General features: G+C 43.9%; 1 protein-coding gene across 3 annotated transcripts in view; it reads left to right on the top strand.

The window, feature by feature from the left end:
• Window positions 1–22,213, top strand: part of FOXJ3 (forkhead box J3) — a 134,272-nt gene that overhangs the window by 35,034 nt on the left and 77,025 nt on the right. For all 3 annotated transcript variants that reach the window (XM_058679716.1, XM_058679720.1, XM_058679710.1), the window contains exon 3: window positions 14,389–14,713. In XM_058679716.1, coding sequence (XP_058535699.1) covers window positions 14,389–14,713 — 325 coding nt within the window. The remainder of the gene's footprint in view (window positions 1–14,388; window positions 14,714–22,213) is intronic.

Here is a 22,213-nt window from a genome sequence, read left to right as displayed (position 1 = left end):
GTTAATAATTTCAGTTGAAAATCTATCTTTTTTATATTATGTGATAATACAAACTCAATTTCTAGAGATTATTTTATATCTTTTTTGGCTTCTCTTTCAGCCTGCCCCTTTGGCTATTGAAACGTCTATGTGTAGTCTTTTACCTGTTATTTAGCACTTCAAATTTGGCCTGAATCCCAAGGGAGACAATCCTGAGTTTCATCTATTTTCTGTGTCTAGCAGAAAATCTCAGACCTTTTAATGTAGTCCCTTTCATCAGATTGCAGGCAGGCTCCATGTGCTTCTTAAACTTACAAACCAAAGATGAATTGTCTGCATTCTACATGTGTAATACACGGTGATGGAGAAAGAATAATATAACAGCAATAAATCTATCCATTCAGGAAAGAGGATAATGGGAGACTGAGTAGGTATCAGAAAGTTCTGGGTAGCAGTGGAAGACTCTGACACTGAGAGTCAAAGTTCCTTGGTTCTGCTTTTTTGGTGCAGATTTTTCTTTTCCTGTGTGGACCTCAGGGAAATCTGATCTTGTTCATTATTTTCTGGCTTTAGATGGTTATATCTGAGAGGGTATTGATATAGATGCCTTTATGGGATAAGCCCAGTTTTTACAGTTTACTTCTTGTTTATACACTTAGGGTTTAGACTGTATCCCTTTTTCCTGTATAGTTATTTTAAAATTTTTATTTTGTAGGCTTTTTGTTTCTTTGAGTAATTAGAACTAAAGAACTTGCCTAAGAGAAAGAAAAAAAAGTTAAAAACAAACAAAAAAAAAAAAAGGAAGAAAGAACAAAGAACTTGGCCAGACACAGACATTTTTTAGTGTGAAAGCTCTACTCTTTGGATTTCTTATTTTGGTACTGTATAACCTCTTTGGCAGTCTGCTGAATCCTGTGACTCGTTCTCAAAATAATACTTCAAAATTCATTAAAAGGGCTCGGCAGCGTGGCCTAGTGGCTAAGGTCCTCGCCTTGATCCCATATGGCCGCTGGTTCTAATCCCGGCAGCTCCACTTCCTTTCTATCTCTCCTCCTCTCAGTATATCTGACTTTGTAATAAAAATAAAATAAATCTTAAAAAAAAAAATTAAAAAAAAAAAAAAAAAAAAAAAAAAAAACAAAATTCATTAAAAAAACTTAAGCTTGCAAAGGAAACTATTACATTGAGTGATGGTTATCAGAGTAACAATTTTGTGGCAGTAGTACTTGTGCTTTAAATTAGTACATCAGACAGAATGTTCAGTAGCAAGTATAAGAATCAGCACACACTCAGCCCTCATGTACCACAGGGGGAGCTGCAGCTCAGTCAGAGCGACCCTCAATAACCCCCACTGGACTGGCCCTCCAGCTCTGGTTCCTGTGCTTGCCAACATGTGCAGTGGACCGGTCCGGTCTGTACCACATCCCATTGGGATCTCGTATACATCATTAGGCGCTGAAGCCTAACTCAGTCCAACCAACTCCACCCGCCAGCCCACACACTCATGCCAGCGGGGTGCCACTGCCTGTTCAGCCAGGCCTGCCCTGAATCCTGGTTCTCATACTCACCAGTAGGAGTTACAGCCCATCAGAGAGGTGCCCACAACCCTTCCACTGGACCCACTCCCCACCTTGGATCTTTCACTCTCCAGATGGTTTTGTGGTCTAGCTTGACAGGACTTGCCCCCAGTCTTAGCACTTGCCAGCTGATGCTACGCCCAATATGTCTTCCCTTATTCTGGCTCATGCCTGTTGGATACAATTGGCTACTCCAACTTGGCTCTCCCCCTAACCCGGGTCACATGTAAGCCAACAGGTAGTGTAGCCCTGCCCAGCCTGATCTGCCTACAGTTCCAGTTTTTATGCTCACCAGCATGAGCGTTGGCTCAGCATTGGAGTCCCTACTGCTCCCCTACCAGGCTCAAACCCCTTGTCCTGTCCCGGTTGTGTGTGTGCTGCAGCCCAGTCTGATGTAGGCCATGTCACCTTGGGATTTGCTGGCTTGGCCCGATCTATTCCCATTCCAGCTCACACTGGTTGGAGCTGCTGCCCAACCTGGTGCAGTAAGCTCGCAGTCCCGGTCCTAATGTGAACTGGCTGGTAATGTGGCCAGACGCAGCCTGTCCTGTACCCGGTCCTGTTTCTCAGATCTGCCAGTGGGTGTTAGGAACTGGCCCAGCCTAACCTTCCCCTATACCTGAGCCACACGTATGCCAGCATGTACTGTAACCTGGTCAAGATTTTACAGTTTTTATTGGAAAGGCAGATTTACAGAGAGGAGGAGAGACAGGAAGATCTTGTGTCTGATGGTTTACTCCCCAAGCAGCCACAATGGCTGGAGCTGAGCCGATCCAAAGCCAGGAACTTGGGGTCTCTTCTGGGTCTCCCACACGGTTCAGGTTCCTAAAGCTTTGGGTCATCCTCGACTGCTTTCAGGCCACAAGCAGGGAGTTGGATGAGAAGTGGAGCAGCTGGGATTAGAACTGGTGCCAGTAAGAGATCCTGGCGTGTTCAAGGCGCAGTTTTAGCCACTAGGCTATTGCATTGGGCCCTCAATCCAGTTCTTACTGTTGGGTGTTTCAGCGCAGCCATAGCCAGTCCATGCCGTGATGCAGCTCTCTTGTGGACTTGTGGGAGTGGAAACTTAGCCCAAGCTATACTACACCTACTCTGACTCTCATGGGCACCAGTGGATGCTGGTCAGCTCAGTCTGTCATGCCCCAGAGCCTGTCCATGCCCATGTCCACTGCAGCCATATCCAGACCAGACCACCCCCATTCCAGCTTTCAAGCTCACCAGTGGGAACCACAACGTAACTGGAGCATCCTCTATGCTCCCTAACCAGGCCTGTTCCCAGTACCAGATCTTACATATGCCAGTGGTTGCTCTGATCCAGCTCTGCCTAGCCCATCCCCTGTCTTGATCTTTGCCATTGGATGCTGTAGCCTGGCTTGTCCTGGTCTGCGCTCAATCCCAAATATTGTTGGCAAGTGCTATAGCCTGGCCATGCTCAGTTTGCTCCCATCCATGACTCATACAAACCAGCAGGTGTGATAGCCTAGCCAGGCATATCCTACTTTCCAGCCTGGCTCCTGCATTTGCCAGTGAGCCAAATTTGGCCTGGAACTGCCTGGTCTACCCCTTTCCAAAACCACCCCATACACATGCGGACAGTTGGAGCTACAATGCCTGGTCTGATCAGCAACCAAGCCTGAGTTGCATGCTCATGAACAGGAGCAGTGGCCTGTCAGGGAAGTTGCGCTAGTTCCCCCACCAGACTCATTCCCAGACTCATAGCTCACCAGTGTCAGTTGGTGCTAGGTCCTTACCGGTCATAGGCTATCCCGTCTAACTGTATGTATATTCTTGGGTGTGTTTGCAGGTGCTGCAGCCTGGACCACCCCAGCCCTTGCCCAATCCCAAGCACTCATGATTGTTCAGTGGTTCTATGGTCATGCCTAGCTCAGCTTGTCACCACCCCAGCTCAAAGCAAACCAGCTGAAATTGCAGAACAAGGGGGTAGGCCTACATATCTTCCACGAAATCTGCTTTCAGACCCAGTTCTTTTGAGTCCTGGATAGTGGTATGGTCCAGCCTAACATTACCTGTCCCTTGTCTGAACTCTCGTTGTTGAGTACTATGGTCTAACCCTACCGCATAGGTCCATAGCCCTATCTTTAATGTGACCCAGTGAATGGTGTTCGGCATTGGTCATTAGTAACTACTCCAGTTCTGCTATCCCTCTAGGGATGCTGTGTCAGTCTGAACCTTAAAGGTCCATGCATTCTTCCCTCAAGATCCCACCACTGGGAGACCCGGCGCCAAAGGTGCTGGGTGAAGCGCATGGCCCCTTGTCCTAAGCCTTGCCTCCTGAGAGCTCAGAGACTGGGCTAGCTGGCCCCCTCCAGCTCTGAACAGCCAGCAGGCCGATTGGCTTAGGCCTCCCTCCACACCCAAGCCCCATCCCCGGGGGAAACTGACCCACCTGGCTCTGAGCACATGGTGAGCCAATGGGCCTAGGCCTCCCTCCAGACCCGAGCCATGTTCAGGGGCAGTCTGACCCACCTGACTCCAACCCGTGGCTGGCCAAGGGGCCCAGGCCATCTGACCTGAGCTCTGCTGCCTGGGAGCTCAGAGCCTGGGCTTGCCAGCCCCCGCTGGTTCCAAGCAGCCAGCAGGCTAATAGACTTAGGACTCCCTCCATGTATGATTTTTGTTGCTGTCAAAGTCACAGGTGTTGCTAATGCTGCTGTAATTTGGTACTTCATAATGCAAGGAAATGCAAAATTGTCCTTGTAAATGAAGAGTTTGTTTTACCATATTCAAGGTCTCCAGTGACATTTTTTTAGCTTTTAAGGGAATGATAGATTCGATGATGCCATTCAGAACAGTAGTTTGGGGAAAGGTAACACCTGATTCAACACCACTTTATTGTTAAGGTTGAAGTTTTGCGGCTGCACTCAACTTCTTGAATTTGGCATCCAGAGGGTGGTATTCTTTTGTCCTTACAAACCCCCTCAAATGTTACAACTGTTGGCTTAAGGTGAAGGCCATGGTCAGGGAGGGCTTTCTTCAGTGAATCTATGTTTTCTCTTGCTGTAACTGATCAAAGTTTTTCTCTGGGACTTTTAAGTAGTGCAGAGGAGTCAGTAAATACCAGCATTCTTATATTCATTTCTCTTTTTGTTATAAAATTTTATTTACTTTTATCTGTTTAAAAAGGCAGAGAGATCCAGAGACAGACACCTGAAATATACTGTGTCACACCCCCAAATGTCCACAATAGCTGGGGTTTATGTCAGTCCAAGGCAAGAAATCAGAAACTCAATCCAAGTCTCTCTGTGGGTTGTAGGGACCCAGTTGCTTGAGCTGTCACCTGCTGCTTCCCAGGTTGGGCATTAGCAGGACACTGCATGGAAAGTGGAATGGGGATTTGAATATCCCATATCCTAGGCACTCTGATTGTGCTGTGTGGGCGTTGATAGTGTCATTTGTCTACTGCACCAAAAACCCATCTGGGGGAGTCATTTGTTTTTTGATTTTGTTTTTAAAATTTACTTATTTTTATTACAAAGTCAGATATATAGAGAGGAGAGACAGAGTCAAAGATCTTCTGTTTAATGATTCACTCCCCAAATCCCTGCAATGGCTGGAGCTGAGCCTATCCAAAGCCAGGAGCCCAGAGTCTCTTCTGGGTCTCCCATGTGAGTGCAGGGTCCCAAGGCTTTGGGCCGTCATTGACTGCTTTCCCAGGCCACAAGCAAGGAACTGGATGGAAAGCGGGGCAGCTGGGATTATTACTGGTGCCCGTATGGGATCCTGGTGCATGCAGGGCGAGGACTTTAGGTGCTAGGCTACTGTGCAGTGCCCTGTTTTTTTTTATTTTTAATGATTTTCCCAGGCCATTGGTTTTCCCAGGCCTTTGGCAGAAAATTGGAGTGGAAGTGGAGCAGCTGGGACTGGACCTAGAACACATAGTATATACTGGCATCCCAGGCAGTGGCTTTACCTATTCCACAACGCCATTCCAGTTCCATCATTTATATCACCTGATTGCCACATCCCAAATTCTGTGCTAGCAGTTGAATTCGCTGACTAGTGGAGATGTTGTCATACCAGTGAAACATAGAGATGTCCAGTGGGTAAGCAGCCCAAGGCTGGGAGAGAAACTTCACGGGTTTACAAATAACCAAGAACCCACATTTCTTTCTGCTCTTTTCACTGTTGTGGCTTCCATTCTCAAGGTCATATAATGGTCTTAGGTGACTGCTGGATCAAAAATTGTTATGCACATTCTGAAGAACAGGAACAGCAAAAGTCATGATGTCATTTGAGTAAAATTGGGTTGCTTCCCTAAGGAAGAAGATAAGAAGAGGTATTTAGTGACTCTTCTGCCATAGCCTCTGTGTTTAGTTGTCTTGGGTGCTAAGACACTATAGCAAGATTTTTAGTACACATTGATGATCAGAGAGATACATGTGATCGTAAGTATTCAGTTATTACTGTTGTGATAATTGCAAGGATTTTTTTCCTCTGAGGTTTCAGTTGCTTAATGACATTTCTTTGTGCCACCAGATTTTGAAATGAAATGCGAGTTGCCAAAAAATGAAGTGAGAGGATTCAGTCGTATTTGGATCACAATACGATTACCCTTCTTTTTCTTAGTCCTTTTTGTTTTCCTTGAAGTTTACCTTTCACGGAGCCAAAAATGTATTTATTTCCCCCTCCTTTTTGATAGTGTGGAAGCTGAAGTATTTTGTTAAGTCTCTGCCTCATCTTTGGAATGCAGGCAGTTACAGAACGCTGTTCTGTAAAGTGGGTTAGAGCTCCTTCCCTTCCTCAGATCAGCAACTTGTTTTGAGTTGTTGTTTCTTGGTGTTGCTTGCCTCTTCAGATTTAAATGGAAATAATTCCTTATGAAACTTGTTTAAAATATTAAATGCTCTCTCAGATTTAGGAACTTGAGACCATTATGTTCTCCTTTCATGCCTTTCTTCCATAAGAAACAAAATTTTTTTTTTTTCCCCTATCTTCTGTTTGTTTGCTATTCTAGAAGAACTGTGTCTGTTCCTGTGTAATGCTATCAACTCAGTCTGTGCTTGGTCGTACATACCTTTTTTCACATTTATAAAGGACTTCTGTGGGTTTTGTGCTATTTTGAGTTCCTTGTTGCTTTTTCCTTTTAGCTTTTGGCAGATGTTTTAGCTTGTAACAAGTGTTACTGTCTCCCTCAATGAAGACATACACATCTTTATCAGTCAGTCACTATTTTAATTGTGAACATTTTTTTTTTGGAAGGAGCTGAGTCTTATGCAATAGAGATAAAGATAGTTACAGTTCTGTGTAACTCTCACGATAGAGGTATTTATATTTTACCAAAGGAGCAGGTGCTTCATTTTGTTTGTGAAATGGAAGGTGGGAAGAGAATTGACTCCACTTGCCTTGGGAAGATGTTTGGGCTGACTCTTGAAGAAAAAAATAGAAGCCAGTTCAGCAGAATGAGAAGGAAATGGCATTCCATAAAAGATGGCTCTTACTCCGTATCTAGTTACTATGTAGCTTTTGAATAACTGGCATCTAGTGCAGTATTAGGCAGCATCAGAATTTGTGGAATATGGTCAGTGTTCTTTTTTATTATTATTTTTTAGAGGAATGGTTAATTTTATTTATTTTTTTAATTTTATTTTTGACAGTCTTTACGTAGTTAATTAGGGTAAAAAGGTTCAAGGGCTACAGGAAAGTGGGTAAGACTATTATTCCCATATTGTTTCCTTCATGTATCTGAGGTAAAGGGGGATATTGAGGGAGAAGCCCCACCCAGTTTCCCACCCACCCCAAGTACCGGATGTGGGCCATGCTCTGAGATACTTGCTCAAGTGGTTTTGATAGTTCACCAGTTATGAATCGCTGCCAGTCTCGCCACTCCAAGCACGATGAGGTCGTTGAAGAATCCACTGATTGACATAGTCCATCATAGAGTCTCCATTTGTCCCATATTTCACTGCCAACATATAGCTGAGATGGTTGATTGACCTGTTCTGTCTTCTGCCCCCTCCCTTCCTGGTTCTCACGTGTGCTGGTTGGGTGCTGCAGTCACATCCAGTACAGGCAACTTCACCCTGGCATTCCACATTATGCACTGGTTTTTGTCGCGACCAAACCTGGCTCGACCCACACTCTGTTCTGGTGTTCGAATTTGCCAGTGGATGACATGAACTGATTCAGCCTGGTCTGCCCCTGACCCATGCCAGTGGGTAACTTTCCATGGCCTATTCTGGGCTGTTTCCTATCATGCTTCTTGCGCCTACTTGCAGGGACTGTGTCCTGCCAGAGTAGTTGCCCAGGCTCCTCCATCAGAACCCCTCCCAGTGCCAGATTTTGCGCATACCAGGAGGGTCCATGAGCCAGCCCTACTCAGTTCATCTCCTGTCCTAGCAGGAACAGTGGCTTTTCTTGGCTGGCTTTCAACCCATTTTGGTTCTTGCTGTTGGATGTTTCAGCCCAGCCATGACTTGTCCATACCCACATACGGCTCACATATGGCTCAGTAGGGGTTGAGACCTAGCCTAGTCCATCTCACATTTACCCTGGTCCTCCAGGACACCAGATGGTGTTGGGATCTGGCCTGGCCATGCCAAGGGAGACTATGACTGTTTCCTGGTTAGAGCACAGCCCCCATTCCAGCACACGCACCCCTTGGTGGGAACCTCAACCCAGTTAGGGTGTCCCCTTAGCTCCCCAACCAGGCCTGTTCCCAGCCATAGATCACGTGCATGCCAGTGGTTGCTCTGACTCAGCTTGGCTCAGGCCCTCACTTGTCCTGGCCTCTGCCTTAGACACTGTGGCTTAGTGTCCTTGACTCACGTAGACCAGTAGGTGCAAGAACCCAGCTCTGCATGACCTGTGCTCCATCCTGGTTTCTAGTTTTGCTTGTGGGCTAAGGTTTGCTCAGTCCTGCCCAGTACATCCCGCTCCATTACCAATTTACACATTAGCCAACTGTTGCAGCTACTTTGCCCAGCTTGTCCGACCCCCAGGTCTGGACCACATGCTCACCAGCGGGAACTATGACTCGCCAGGGGAGTTTCCCAAGTTCCTCCACTTGATTCCCTCCCAGACCCAGTTCTCATACATGCCAATGGGTTTTAGGCCAGTGCCTGGCGCAGTCTGGCCTTCCATTTGGCCGTGTATGAGCTGGTGAATGTTGCAGCCTGGCCCACCCCACACCCTATGCAGGATGCACTTTTGGGTGCTGCTGCCTTGACCAGTCCAGACTGTTGTGGGTTCCTTTACCTGTGATTGATGGTAGGCTCCTTGGTCACACCTAGCTTAGTCTTATCACCATCCAAACTCTTGAGCTAACCAGTGGGGCTAGACTTTCCACAGGGTGTAGCCACACATCCCACACAGAATCTACCCCCGGATATGGTTCTCGAGTGCTAGTTAATGTTATGGCCCTGCCTAATGTGACCAGTCTCCTGATCCATCATCATGTCAGGTAAAAGGATACACTGCTGGACAAGCCCCGAGCCTTAGCTTTTGCATGAACTGGTGTTCAGCGCTCAGCATTGTTCAGTGATTACAAGTTCTTCAAAGTAAGAGTTACTGTCATTGGGACTCTTTAGGATTGATTCAGATCCCAGAAGCACAGTGGGATCAACCTGGCGCTACCTGAAGCCATCCTGAAGCCCACCAGTGTTCTTTATTATTATTTTTTAAGGTGTATGTATTTGAAAGGCATACTAACAGTAATACACACACACACACACCCCTACCTACCTACCTACTTACCTATCTCTGCCCCACTCACCCACCCACCCACCCAGAGAGAGAGGGAGATTGATCTTCCTTCCACTGAATGTGTACATTCCATCCCTGAAATGTTTACACCAGCTGTGGTTGGAAGGTAGAGACTCCATCCAGGTCATAAGTAAGGGTGGCTATCGCTGCTGCCTCCCAGATGCATTAGAAGCAAATTTGATTGGAAATAGAGAAGGTGAGACTTGAGGCAAGCACTTTGGTATGGGGTTTGAGTGTCCCAAATGACGATTTAGCCCACTGAGCTACAATGCTGTCTCCTGGTCACTATTCTTAGTGGGATGGGGTTGAGATAGAAATGATATAATTATGCACATGAAGTAGCATGTTTAATGCCAAACTAAGGTTACAGTTGCTGTTTCAGTTACAAAGGAATTAATCAAAGATAAAGCTAAGGTAGTGGAAAATAAGTTTCAATTTTGTAATAGAAGATAAAAGAGCCATTGAAAGTGTTGCGGCTTCCTAATGTGAAAACAGCCTTGGTTTTTCTGGAGTATCTGTGGGCTGGAGGTGATTAGATGGGAGAGGGGGCGAGAAGCCAGTCGTGGAGACCAGCTAAGAAGCTTTGAAATGAAGTGAGGATGGCGGGCCCGACATTTTTTAACCAGATTTCCATAACCATATTGCTCAGAGCTTCCTGTGCTGTTTTTATACTTACCGTCATCTGTTTTCTTCTACAAGTGAGTTTCTGTCATCACTATCCGCTAATAGGTTTCTTTCTAAAGTTACTGGTGATCTGGCCAAATCTAATGGTCATCTTTTTGTTCTCCAAGTTTAATGTATAATCACTGTAACCACCAGCCCAAGCACCAACAGAAGAGGTACTTTCTGCTTCACTACCAAGAGTGTAACTTTAATAAATTATGCACAAAGCAGAGGCTCCACTTTTTTAGGGTTCAGATTTTAGAAATGTTTTATAGACTACTTAAAATACTTATGAATATAGGCACAACAATGGTATATATTTTTTATATATTTTTGAAGACTAGGGACTCCTTTCTTCCCAGCCTGTTTAGATCTTAGCTCCCTCTAGGACTTAGCTGAAGTACACCTTTCTCCCTCTCCCTAGGCTGCAGTCCGTGCTATTTCTCTTTCTCCTCTGCCTTCACAGTACTGAGTTTAGCTTTGCCCTTCCATTGAGTTACTTGTTGTCTGATCTTCATAATGGTACTCCAAGTTGCTGGAGGACAGGGATTTTATCATGCTTCCTGTATGTATTTTTTTCTTTTACCTGAGCATAGCTCTGGGCACGTGTTAAATATGTTGTAACAATTTTTAAATACCTAATTGTTATATGTTTATTTTTAAGTGATTTTTAAAATTTGAAAGAGAAATAGCCAACAGAGAGAGGCAGACAGAACTCCCATTTGCTCATTCAGTTCCCAGATGCCTGTAGTAGCTGGTGGTCAGGGTCAGGAGGGTGTGAGAATGGTCCTGTAGGCCTTGGGAGCACAGTTATTTAAGCCACTGCCATGCCTCTGAGGGTTTGGTTTAGCAGGAACTGGAATCACAGGCTGGAGGGAGGTATTGAACGTAAGCCCTCTGTTGTGGGATGTGACTGTCCTAACCACTAGGTCAAATGCCTAGCTATTGTACGTTTACGTTATAATATTGAGAACTTCACAGTTGGCTCTGAAGGGAACAGAAGTAAAAAATAGTTTTCAATAAAGGACATCTGTAATAACAATTATATTCCAGTTTGGAACATGCTTTTCTGTTACCTTTGAAAATGTGTTTAACTGGCTATGCTAGGAATTTGAAAAAAAAAATAAAGCTGTGCTCGGTGGAGACTTTGTTGAGGCGAATAGGATGACAACATGGTATGTCAATACTAAAACTTATTGAATGAAATATGAATAATAGCATCTACTACTAGCATTGTTTGGGTACTTTATATCAGTGAAGTAGCTGCTCTTTTAATTATCCTCATTTTGTAGTCCACGTGGTGTAGAAAACCTACTGAATTGCATGCACCTCAAGAAATCTAGGTTCTGTTTTTGTTTTTGTCTTTATACTGGGTGAGCCTGTAACTTAAATGCATCTTAATTTTTCAATGGAAGGGGTTAATATCTAGGGTGCTTTCCCTCTTGTTCTTAACATTGTGTGATCTTTTAAATGATCCTGTTGTATTCAGCTTGGTTTCATGTAGGAAACAGATATTTCAGGTAGAGATTGTAGAGCAGCATAGTAAGTTGTTATCACCTCCCAGCACTCATAAACCTCAGAAGATGCTATATAAAGAAATTTAAAATTCCAGTTTCAGAGAGATGTATGCCCATGATGTGGCAGGGATTTGAGAAAATGAGACAGGTAAATTGTGATCAGAGTATCAGAAAAACATGACAATAATGCTGGCCGTACAGATAGAATCCTCATATGACTGATTCATAACTATTTATAATAGTTATTTCTTAACATGGTTTACATTATAGTGAGTTATTCTCCACCTGAGATACTTTTAGACTAATATTATTAACTAACACTTACTGATTTTTTTTGGATTGCAATATATATGACCATATTTAGTTTTCAAAGTGATGTTTTAGGTACTGTTACTGTTCCTTGTTTAGAGCTGACTGACACAGCTCTGGAGCTAGTGAGTGCTAGAAGGCAGTATTTTTTTTTTAATTTATTTATGTTTTAAATTATTTTTTGACAATCTTTACACAGTTAATTAGGGTAAAAAGGTTCAAGGGCTGTAGGAAAGTGGGTAAGACTATTATTCCCATATTGTTTCCTTCCTGTTCAAAGGGGGGTATTAAGGGAGAAGGCCCATCCAGTTTCCCACCCTCCCCAGGTCCCGGATGTAGGGCTTGCTCCAAGGTCCTTGCTCAAGTGGTTTTGATAGTTCACCAGTTATGAATCGCTGCCAGTCTCGCCACTCCAAGCACGATGAGGTCGTTGAAGAATCCACTGATTGACATAGTCCATCATAGAGTCTCCATTTGTCCCATATTTTGCTGCCAACATATAGCTGAGATGGTTGATTGACCTGTTCTGTCTTCTGTCTTTTCTTGGTTAGGGTTCTGAGTCCAGCATTTCGATTAGGGGAGATCCCCAAAGAAACTTTGTCTGAGGTGTTCTCAGACCAGATTCTTGTATGTACTAGCAAGTACAGGGCCCGGCACAGTCCATCACCCTGATCAGCTGGTGGTTGCAGTTGGTGGGTTGGTTCTGTTTTCAGCCCCGAGTTCCACTGGAACCAATGGGTGTTGCAGTCCAGCCTGGTTCTGCCCAGCACATACTCGGCCCTCGCATAAACCAGTGGGAGCTGCAGCCTAGTTGAAACAACCCACAATAACCCCCACCAGGCCTGCCCCCTACCCTGGTTTGCCAGTATGTATAGCAGGAGTCCAGTCTTTCCTACAACCCATTTGGCTCTCATACAAGTCAATGGGTATTAAAGCTTTGTTCCATCTTACCAGCTCCACTATGCAGCCCACACAGATGCTGTTGGGTATCTGTCTAACCACCCCAGCCCCTGTCCTAGTTTTCGTGCCCTCCCGTGGAAGTGGTAACCCAAGAGGGAGGAGCCCACTATTTCCCTCCCAGGCTTCTCCCACTCCCGGATTATGCACTCTCCAGGTAGTTCTGTGGTTTGACTTGACAGAATTAGCCCCCAGTGACAGCTTCTGCCAGCTGATGCTGTGGCTAAGCCCAAACAACCCTCACCTACTCTACTTTTGTTTGCACCAGCAGGAATAATCTGCCCAGCCTGGCTTTTCCCTGATCTGGTCCGCATGAGGCGACAGGTGTTGTAGCCCTGCTTGGTCTGGTCTGTCCCCATCCCAGCCCACGCTCTCCAGTGGGAGTAGCTGTCCAGCAAGGGAACCACCCCTTACTTCCCTGCCGGCTCTGCCCCCTCCCTTCCTGGTTCTCACGTGTGCTGGTTGGCTGCTGCAGTCACATCTGGTACAAGAAGGCAGTATTTGAACTCGGGTTTCCTGACTTAAATGCTGATGCTCTTCATCAGTTCTCTTCTGACTTACAGGAGGTTCAGAGCTTGCATGGTATACCCAGTTTGCTTTTGGCAGGAATCATTTGGCCTGAGGGGCCTGTGTGGGGTTTTCTTTGCTACTGTTTTCTTCTGGCTGTGGTGTCTTACATTACTTTATTTTCCTTTCTTTTTCTTTTCTTTTTGTCACTTTAAATCTTTTCATTCTTTCCTGCTTGTCAGGGTCACTATTTCTGTTACTTTGAGGCTAGGATAGAATGGCTTTCAGTGTGCAGTTTAGCCTTCATTTCTGTACTGTTACCTTCAATTCTTAGGGCAGCTTCACCACTTTCTCAGAGTATGTGTTAATCTGGCAGAGTTTGTTTTCTTTCTTTTGAGTGGTAATTACATAACTTTTTGAATCTTGGAGAGATGAACATTACAGAGTCTAAATTGCTCAGGCCTGGCCTTGATCTTTTGATTTTAATGCTGCCTTTCTGTAATGTCTTATATCCCATACTGCTAGATCTTTAGTTTTTATGAACCTACTGCTTAAAAAAAGTAACTGTTTAATTTCTGCCTATCCTTTTCTCTTTCTCATTGATGTCCTTGACTCTGCATTCCTCCTTGCAGGCAACTCCCCCAGCCAGCTTGCCTCCTAGCTATTCTTGTCTACTCTGCTTTATTTTTCCTACCTCCCACCTGCTCAACATGACCTTTCTTTCCTGTGTGCTTTTCTCAATTATCTAACCTCTTATCTTCACCTTTTCGATATTCCTTTATTTCTATAACCTCTAAAATTTGTGTTAAAGAAATGTCAATGTAAAGTAAGACTTGTGTTGGTGAGGAAAGCACTGGGTTGCAGTCTTAGCTTTCATAACAAGATTCCATTGCAGATATGGATTGGCATCAGAATCGCTTTGTGTTCTGTATTCTAAACATTTTAAAACCAAGTTATTATGCTTTGGAGAGGATATTTTAAGAAGAAAGATCGAAATGTTAATTCCTTAAATACTTGGTTTAGGTAATAATGGGCTGTCTTTCCTCCATATTTAACTCAGGCTTTTCTTCACTCTGGAACTTGTAGATTTGTGAATATTGGATATTTTGAGAAGTAGGGGTTCTTTGCTTAGTACTAAGGAGTCTGTTTACCTTCAGGATGACATCTGAACTGGAGAGCAGCCTAACATCTATGGACTGGTTACCACAGCTCACCATGAGAGCGGCCATTCAGAAATCGGATGCTACCCAAAATGCACATGGCACGGGAATTTCTAAGAAGAATGCACTCCTTGACCCAAATACAACTCTGGACCAGGAGGAAGTCCAACAGCACAAAGATGGGAAACCTCCATACAGTTACGCCAGCCTTATTACGTTTGCAATCAATAGCTCACCCAAAAAGAAGATGACTTTAAGTGAGATTTACCAGTGGATTTGTGATAACTTCCCATATTATAGAGAGGCTGGCAGCGGTTGGAAGGTAAGTATTTTGAAATTTTTATGCAATAAGCAATGGCATTATGTTGACTTCTGTCGAAAAGAAAACTCTATGGAGGTGCACATCTTTGCATATGAAATTTTAACTGCTAGTCATTTTTAAGATGTCAGAATGTGAATTAAATGTTTGTGATTTAGGGGAATAGCTAATTTTTGGTAGTCTTAGTTTGTTAGAACCCTGTGTTATGGGAGTGAGTGATGTAATATTCAGTAAATGCAGAGATAATGCGGGATTCACTGAAATGGTTTACCTTGGAGATCAGGCAGATTGATAGTGTGTCTAAATTTTAAAAATAGCAACATAGTATTGCAGCTATTTCTGTATTTATCATCGAAGTTTTTCTTTTTTTTTTTTTTGAAAACCCTTTTAAAGAATTTTTACTTTGTACAAGAGGTAACAAAAGTAGGGCATAATTAAGATTCCAATAAATGAGGAGTCTCCAAAAAGTTCAGTGGAAAACGTTACGAAAAACTTGTATAGATTAAAAAAACTTTATCTTTTTATTGAATTATTTGTAAAGTTTCCTGACATGCCTTTATATGCTTCATCAGCTTTCTCTAGTGCTAACAGTTTGTATAAGCATAGTTAGGAGTTATTAAAAAATGAGAAATAATTGTTGGTACAATACTGTTGACCAGACAGTACTGTTAACTAAGAAAAAAATTATGTTTGGTCAGTTTCTCTACAGGTGTTCTTTTGTGTTCTAAGAGGCAATCCCGAATCTCATGCTGCATTTGGTTGTTCTGTTGCCTCCAATCTGTAGGTTCCTTAATCTTTACTTTTATGACCATGGCACTTTAGAAGAGTATTAATCATATTTTGTAGAATTTCCCTCAGATATTTGATATCAGAATTTGATATTTTTTCCTCAATAGATTGGGGAATGCATTTTTGGTGAAGAGTAATACAGAGGTGAGGTGCCCTTCTCTACATGTCCTATCATGATGTCAGTGTTTCATAGTCTTGGTAGTATTAACTTTTTTTAAAATTAGAGTGATATCTGTCCAATTTCTCTAATATAAAATGAATGTGACTGTGTAAATAGCAAATTTTGGGAAGATACTTAGTTTCTTCTTAAACTTTGGCCTATTTTGCATTCATTGGTAGGTCATAATTGTTGCAATCTTTGTTGTTTTCTGATAGTGAGTTCTATTACTTTCTTCTACATTTGTTCATTGATATCCTTTGTTCTCTTTTATTCAGTCATTTGTGTTTATTCATACTTGTGGGTAACATTTACTTGGTTCTTTGTGCTGTCGTTGTCATTCAGATTGTCACCTCTTTGGCTGTTATGATTTCCTCTTGGTTGGCTCAATCCTTTTGTTTGGCATTTTATTACTTTTTGGCACCAGAAGACACATTCAGGATTCCTGTACCTTCTTTACCTCATCCCTGAGGTCAACCACTTTTTGAAAGAGCCCCATGATGTTAACTACTAAGTTATACAACAAATAATTGAATTTACTTTTTTGTTCGTTGCTGTATTAAGTATATTTTCTGACATAGGAATTGCCTAGTTGTGTGCTCCATGTGTCCACTCACAAACTTGGAAGAAGAGAAAGGATTAAGTCCACCATGAAATAGTTTCTCTTAAGCCTGCCTTCTCAACACTTTCTGTGTTGTGTTCTTTTCGCTTAACTAAATTTATTAGGCATTTGCCGACTTACCATTTGATGCTGGTGGTGTGCTGTGCACTATGCCAGATAATCATTTCAAGGGAGTGGACTGTGCCTCATTGAATTTTTTTCTACTCTTCCATTTTCCACATACTGTTATTCTATTTTGTAAGTGAGCTTCAATAAACACAATTTGAGTGAAAATGTAAATATTGGTCCTAGGCTTTCATTTGTATATGTTTTTTTGAAAGCTAGAATTAGAGATAGAAGGAAAGACAGAGATTTTACATCTGCTGATTTGCTCCCCTGATGGCTACAACTACCAGGGCTGGGCCAGACCAAAGCAGGAAGACTAGAACTCCATCCAGGTTTCCCACATATGGGACAGGGACCTATATATCTGAGCTGTCTTCTGCTGCTTCCCCAGGAGCATTAGCTGGACATTGGATTGGAAATGGAGCAGCTGGAGTTAAGTCAGTGCTGCGTCACAGCAGCAGTGCAACCTTCTGCTCCACAATGCTTGCCCATTTTACCTTTTTTTTTTTTCTAAAAATATTTACTTTTTTGCTTCTTCTTACATGCTCATTTTTCTATCCTTTTGAGCCACTGGCCAAACTAAACACTTGGAATTCTTTGCATCTGTTTTCTTATTGGACTTTGTTTTTCCCTTTTCCAGTTGGTATTGCCAGCTTTTTTCAACTTGTACATTACTTCTTTTCTCATATGCTTTATTAATGGCAGTGTTACAGAACTCAAAATTTTGTTCAGAGTTCTTGTTTCAGTAGGTTTTACCTCTGTAGTCAGGTAAGAGTTGCTTTGATTATTTTCTATGTGCCAGACATTATACTAAGTACTTTATATTCTTGCTTTAGACCACACAGCAGCTTTATTAATGAGATAATATTATTAAGCCAGAACTTTAAGGCAAGAATACTGAAGCCCACAAAAGTTAAGCAACTTGCCAGACATTCTTGGCTAAAGAACGGTAAAATCAAGAATTGATTATAGGACTGGGGCCTGCATTGTGGCATAGCAAGTAAAGCTGCTGTTAGCATCCCATCTAGATGCTAATTTGAGACCTGACCACTCACCACTCCATTTCTAGTCTAGGTCCTGGGTAAGCAGTGGAGGATGTATTTACCCATGAGGAACACATGAAAGATGCTCCTGGCTTCAGATCACCCCATCTTTGGCCATTGCAACCATCTGGGGAGTGAAGTGATAAATAGAGGGTTCTTCTCTTCTCACCCTTCTCCTGCCTTTTTTGCAGGGGAAGACTTTTTAAAAAGTAAACTTTTTAAATAAATAAACAAAAAAATTTTTAAAAAGATTTATGTTTATCGGAAAGGCAGATATACAGAGAGGAGGAGAGATGGAGAGGAAGATCTTCCATCCAATGATTCATTCCCCAAGTGGCTGCAACAGCTGGAGCTGAGCAAATCCAAAGCCAGGAGCCAGGAGCTCTTCTGGGTCTCCCACACGGGTGCAGGATCCCAAAGCTTTGGACCATCCTCGACTGCTTTCCTGGCCACAAGCAGGGAGCTGGATGGGAAGTGGAGCTGCCAGGATTAGAACTGGCGCCCATTTGGGATCTTGGTTCATTCAAGGCTAGGACTTTAACTGCTATGCTATCATGCCAGGCCCAAGTATACAAAATGTTTAAAAAGGGAAAAAAATTGGCACAGATTTGGTAATTTCAGTGCTCATGTTCTTAGCCACTCTGTCTTAACTGACTGATTTAGTGTGAGAAATGATTGTACAGAATGTTTCAGTAGAAGAAACATAAAATTTGACCCATGAAGCATAGCATCATTTTTAGTAAATAGTAGTGATTTCGTTTAAGCTGTTTTCTGGCTTTTCCACTGGGCATTATAGATACCTTTTGTCAGGGTTTGATAAATCTGGTTTGATAGGTTTTGATTGTTCAGTGCTAAAACATAGTATCTACGGAGTTGAAATGATTGAAATTTGAGTAAGTGACTTAATCAATCAGGGTTTCATGGGTCTATATCATTGGTTATAAACCATTTATGCCAGACAGATGACATAAAACAGGAAAGCAAAAATGCTGCAAACTTAATAAGGAAACGGCTGTGTTCTCATCACTTGTCACCGTTTAGCTCAGGGGTTCAGGTGAACTCAGGTTACTTGGCTTTGAACTTCAATGTTGAAAAGTTGCCAGAAACAGCTATAGTCTACATAGTAGCAATCTGTGGCTCTTCCTATTCAGGCTCTGATGAGAGATGGGCCTGCCATCCAGGTGCCTGCAGCCATGGCCTTTCTCTGCAGCTTGCCCAACACTTTTTTGTATAGTTTTTGTGATTCTTGGCCCACTTGCACCTGAATATGATTTGATCTCCATGCTCGCATGAACTGAGGTTCTGGAGGGTGGTGCCAAGTGGACTTAAATCAGCATGTACTTGCATATGCCATTGGAGTTGAGTCTACATCAGGAATCTGCATGAGGTCTGTTGTCTGTGCACTCCTGCTGTCCCTCTCTGACTCAGTTTGAGGCTGCTGTTGTCCAATCTTGTGAAATGAAGAAGGTTCGCACAGAATCCTAAGGGAGCTTATAACCTTTATTGGGTGAGGAAGATACACTATAAACAAGTGGTTGTATTGCTATCTAAAAAGCTAGTTAATGGAGAAATACAGAGTTCTGTGCTATGAATAGTTGAGGAATTGGGCACGCCTACTGTATATAAGCCACATAAATGCCTATCATATGGGAAATTATATATGAAAATTAAGGGAGGTAGAGTTGAAAATGAAAGTTTGAGTAATGTGATAGGGTTCTAAAGATAATGGTATAGAGAATAAGCTGTGAGAGTACAAGGAAAGAGGGTATCATTAGAAAATTGTTGAGGGAAATAAGAGGTGATCTGTATTTATTAAGTGAAATGGTGTTTATTTTACATAAATTTTAAAATAGACTCAAGTCATTTAAACTATAGTATATCATTATTAAAATTGACCAAGTTTGACAGAACACTGTTTCAGAAAACTGGTACACACATTCTATATTTTACTTTCTTTTTAATATTTTTACATAGTTGAGAGGGATGCACACCTGTTTGGGTCTCTGAGGTATTAAAGAAGATGGGTAGAGCACATGTTTCAGTGTTTTGTTTTTCTCACATCCTGTCTGGCTCTCATGTCTGCAGGAGAAGAAGGGGGATACAGCCGCTCCTTCCTGCCAAACCACATCAGCACTCGGGAGTGTGGGATGATCCACTGATGACTCCCTAGAGACTCCTGTTTGGGGAAAAGTGTTCTGAGGTTGTTATTTGAGTGGTGTTGATAGTTCTGGCAGTTGTTCATTTCATTGCTCCAGAGTTGAGAAAATCTTTCCAAGGTCTATTGACTGACAAAGTCTACCTTAGTGATCCACAAACCCAGAAATATGCTGCAAAGCTTGGCCAGCAGAATGGTTCAACCTGTTCTACTTTCTGTCCTCTGATGGGGCAGCTGATGTCCCCTGCTGGTCTACATGAGCTGTCTGTCATGTTGCCTGTGTGCATCCACACATGCTATCCACTGCACAGGCATAAAAAACTGAGGAGGCCAAGTTCTGACTTGTGCACTCCATCCTGTGACTTTCCCTATGGCCGGTGGTTCAGTCAGGAGTCCCCCAAGAAACCTTGCCTGGGTGACCTCAGATTTGACTCTTCTCTGTGCCAACCAGTGCAGGATCAGGTGTCTATCACCTGCATGCAGCCAGTGCATATACTGGTGGTTTCAACTGCCTGGTCAGACTTCCCCAGCCCTGACTCACATAAACCTCTGGGTGCTGTGGTCCAGCCCAGCCAGCCTGTCACAGAGCTGGTCCTTATGTATACCATTCGGTACCATGGCTTAGACAGGGTGACCACCAGGACCACCTCTAGTCCCCATTTTTGTACACACTAGCCTCTGCTGCAGCCTACCTAGGCCCAGCCCACAATCCAGCTCTTGTGCATACCCATAATGCTGTGGCTCAGCTCAGCCCAACCTGCTCCCAGAACTGGCCCTCATGTATGCCAGCAGGTGCCACTGCCTTGTCCAGCTTGGCTGGTGCCCAGCCCTGGTTCTTGTGCTCACCAACAATAGGTATAGCTTTGCGGGAGTGTGCCCATAGTCCATAGGCATGCTGCTAGCTCCAAATCTTGCCCAAACCCAGAGGGTATTGTGGTCCATCCTGATATGACTTGGCTGGCTTTTATCCATTCCATTCTGGCTCTTGTATGTTTCAAGGGGTGGAGCAGGCTAGCCCAGCCCAGCCAGGCCTCCCCCAGTCCCAGCTTTCATGCTGATCAGTGAAAACAGTGGTCCAGTAAGGGAGTCCCCAAAGTTACCCCATCAAACCTGCTCCCAGCCCTGGGTCCAGTGTGTGCCAGTGGGTGCAGTAGCCCTATCTAAAATGGCCTGCCCCCAGTCTTGGCATTCAGCAGCAGGTACTATAGCCTGGCTTAGGCTGGCCTGCCCCCAGTTCCAGCTGTTGCTGACAAATGCAGCAGCTTAACCCAGCCTGACCCACTCCAGCACCAGCACTCGTGTGATCTGGCAGGTGTTGATTCAAACCTGGCCTGGCCAGCCCCCAGTTCTGGCACTAACTGGGGATTCTGCAACTTAGCCCATCTGGTCTGCACCCATTGTGGCTCTCACTCGTGGGTGCTATGGCCTATCACAGCCTGGCCCATCCGCAAACCTGGCTCTAATGTGACTCAGCAGGTGCTGCAGCCTTGCCTGTCTTGTCCCACTGTGCCACACCCCTTTTGGCCCTAGCGAGAGACAGTAGGTGCTGGAGCCTATCCCAGTCTGGCCCACCCCCAGAAGCAGTCCTCACATAGGCCAGTAGTTTTTGCAGCCTTGCCCAGACTGGTCTGCCAGCTGTGCTAGATCATACTTACCAGTGGAAGCTGCAGGCTAGCAGGGAAGTCTCCAGAGGTTCCTTATCAGGCCCGTAACCCACCTTGGGTCTTGTGTGTGCATTTGGGGAATTCAACCCAGGCTTGTATGGCCCTCCTGCAGGCTCAGCTCTTGTGAGTATTGCATCCTAGCCTAGCTGGGCATTGACCATATGCTGTCCTGGCTCTCATGTGTGTTAGCTGGTCCCATGAGCCTAGCCAAGTTCTGCCTGGCCTGGCTTGCCCCCCAGCCAAGGTTCTTGTGCTCCCCAGTGGGAGCTGCAGCCTAGTTAGAGGAGTTCCACAAGTCCTGGCTCCTGGATCCAGGCTTCCAGGCCTGGCCCTGCTATTCCCATTGCAGCAATTTGGGGAATAAACCTGTGAAAGGAAGACCCCTCTTTCTGTTTTCTCTGTCTCCTGTTTTCTCTCCTCCCCTTTCTTCTCTTCACCTCCCCCTCCTTTCTTTCCTTTTCCTCTTCTCCCCTCTCCTCTTCTCTTCTTTACCCCTCCCCTCCCCTTCTTATTCCTTCCTTCCTCTTCTTTTTAAATAAACAAATTTTTTAAAAAGTATCCCATGAAAGTCTATAATCAGGAGTTTTCTGGTCAAAAGCTTCTTCAGTTTACTTTTTTGAGTGGTTATGTTATTGAATCAACATTGAGTTTTCTTATTTCACCGTGTTTCAGCTTTGTAATTTCCTTTCTTCATCCCTTCCAATTTTTTAAATAAGTAAAATGTTTAAAGCCAGGAGTTTTTTTCCAGATCTCCCAAATGGGTACAGCATTCAGGACTTTAACCATCTTCCACTGCTTTTCCAGGTGCATTAATGGGGAGTTGGGTTAGAATTGGAGGAGCTGGGGATCAGTACAATAACCTAGTGGCTAAAATCATCGCCTTGTATGGGCTCTGGTTCCCGTCCCGACTGCGCCACTTCCCTCCCAGCTCCCTGTGTGTGGCCTGGGATAGCAGTAGAGGATGGCCC

Source organism: Ochotona princeps, chromosome 2 (genome assembly GCF_030435755.1).
Source record: "Ochotona princeps isolate mOchPri1 chromosome 2, mOchPri1.hap1, whole genome shotgun sequence".
In the NCBI taxonomy this organism is placed as follows: domain Eukaryota; kingdom Metazoa; phylum Chordata; class Mammalia; order Lagomorpha; family Ochotonidae; genus Ochotona; species Ochotona princeps.
The sequence above is the reverse complement of the archived record's forward strand: the minus strand, read 5'-3'. Positions and strand labels throughout refer to the sequence as shown.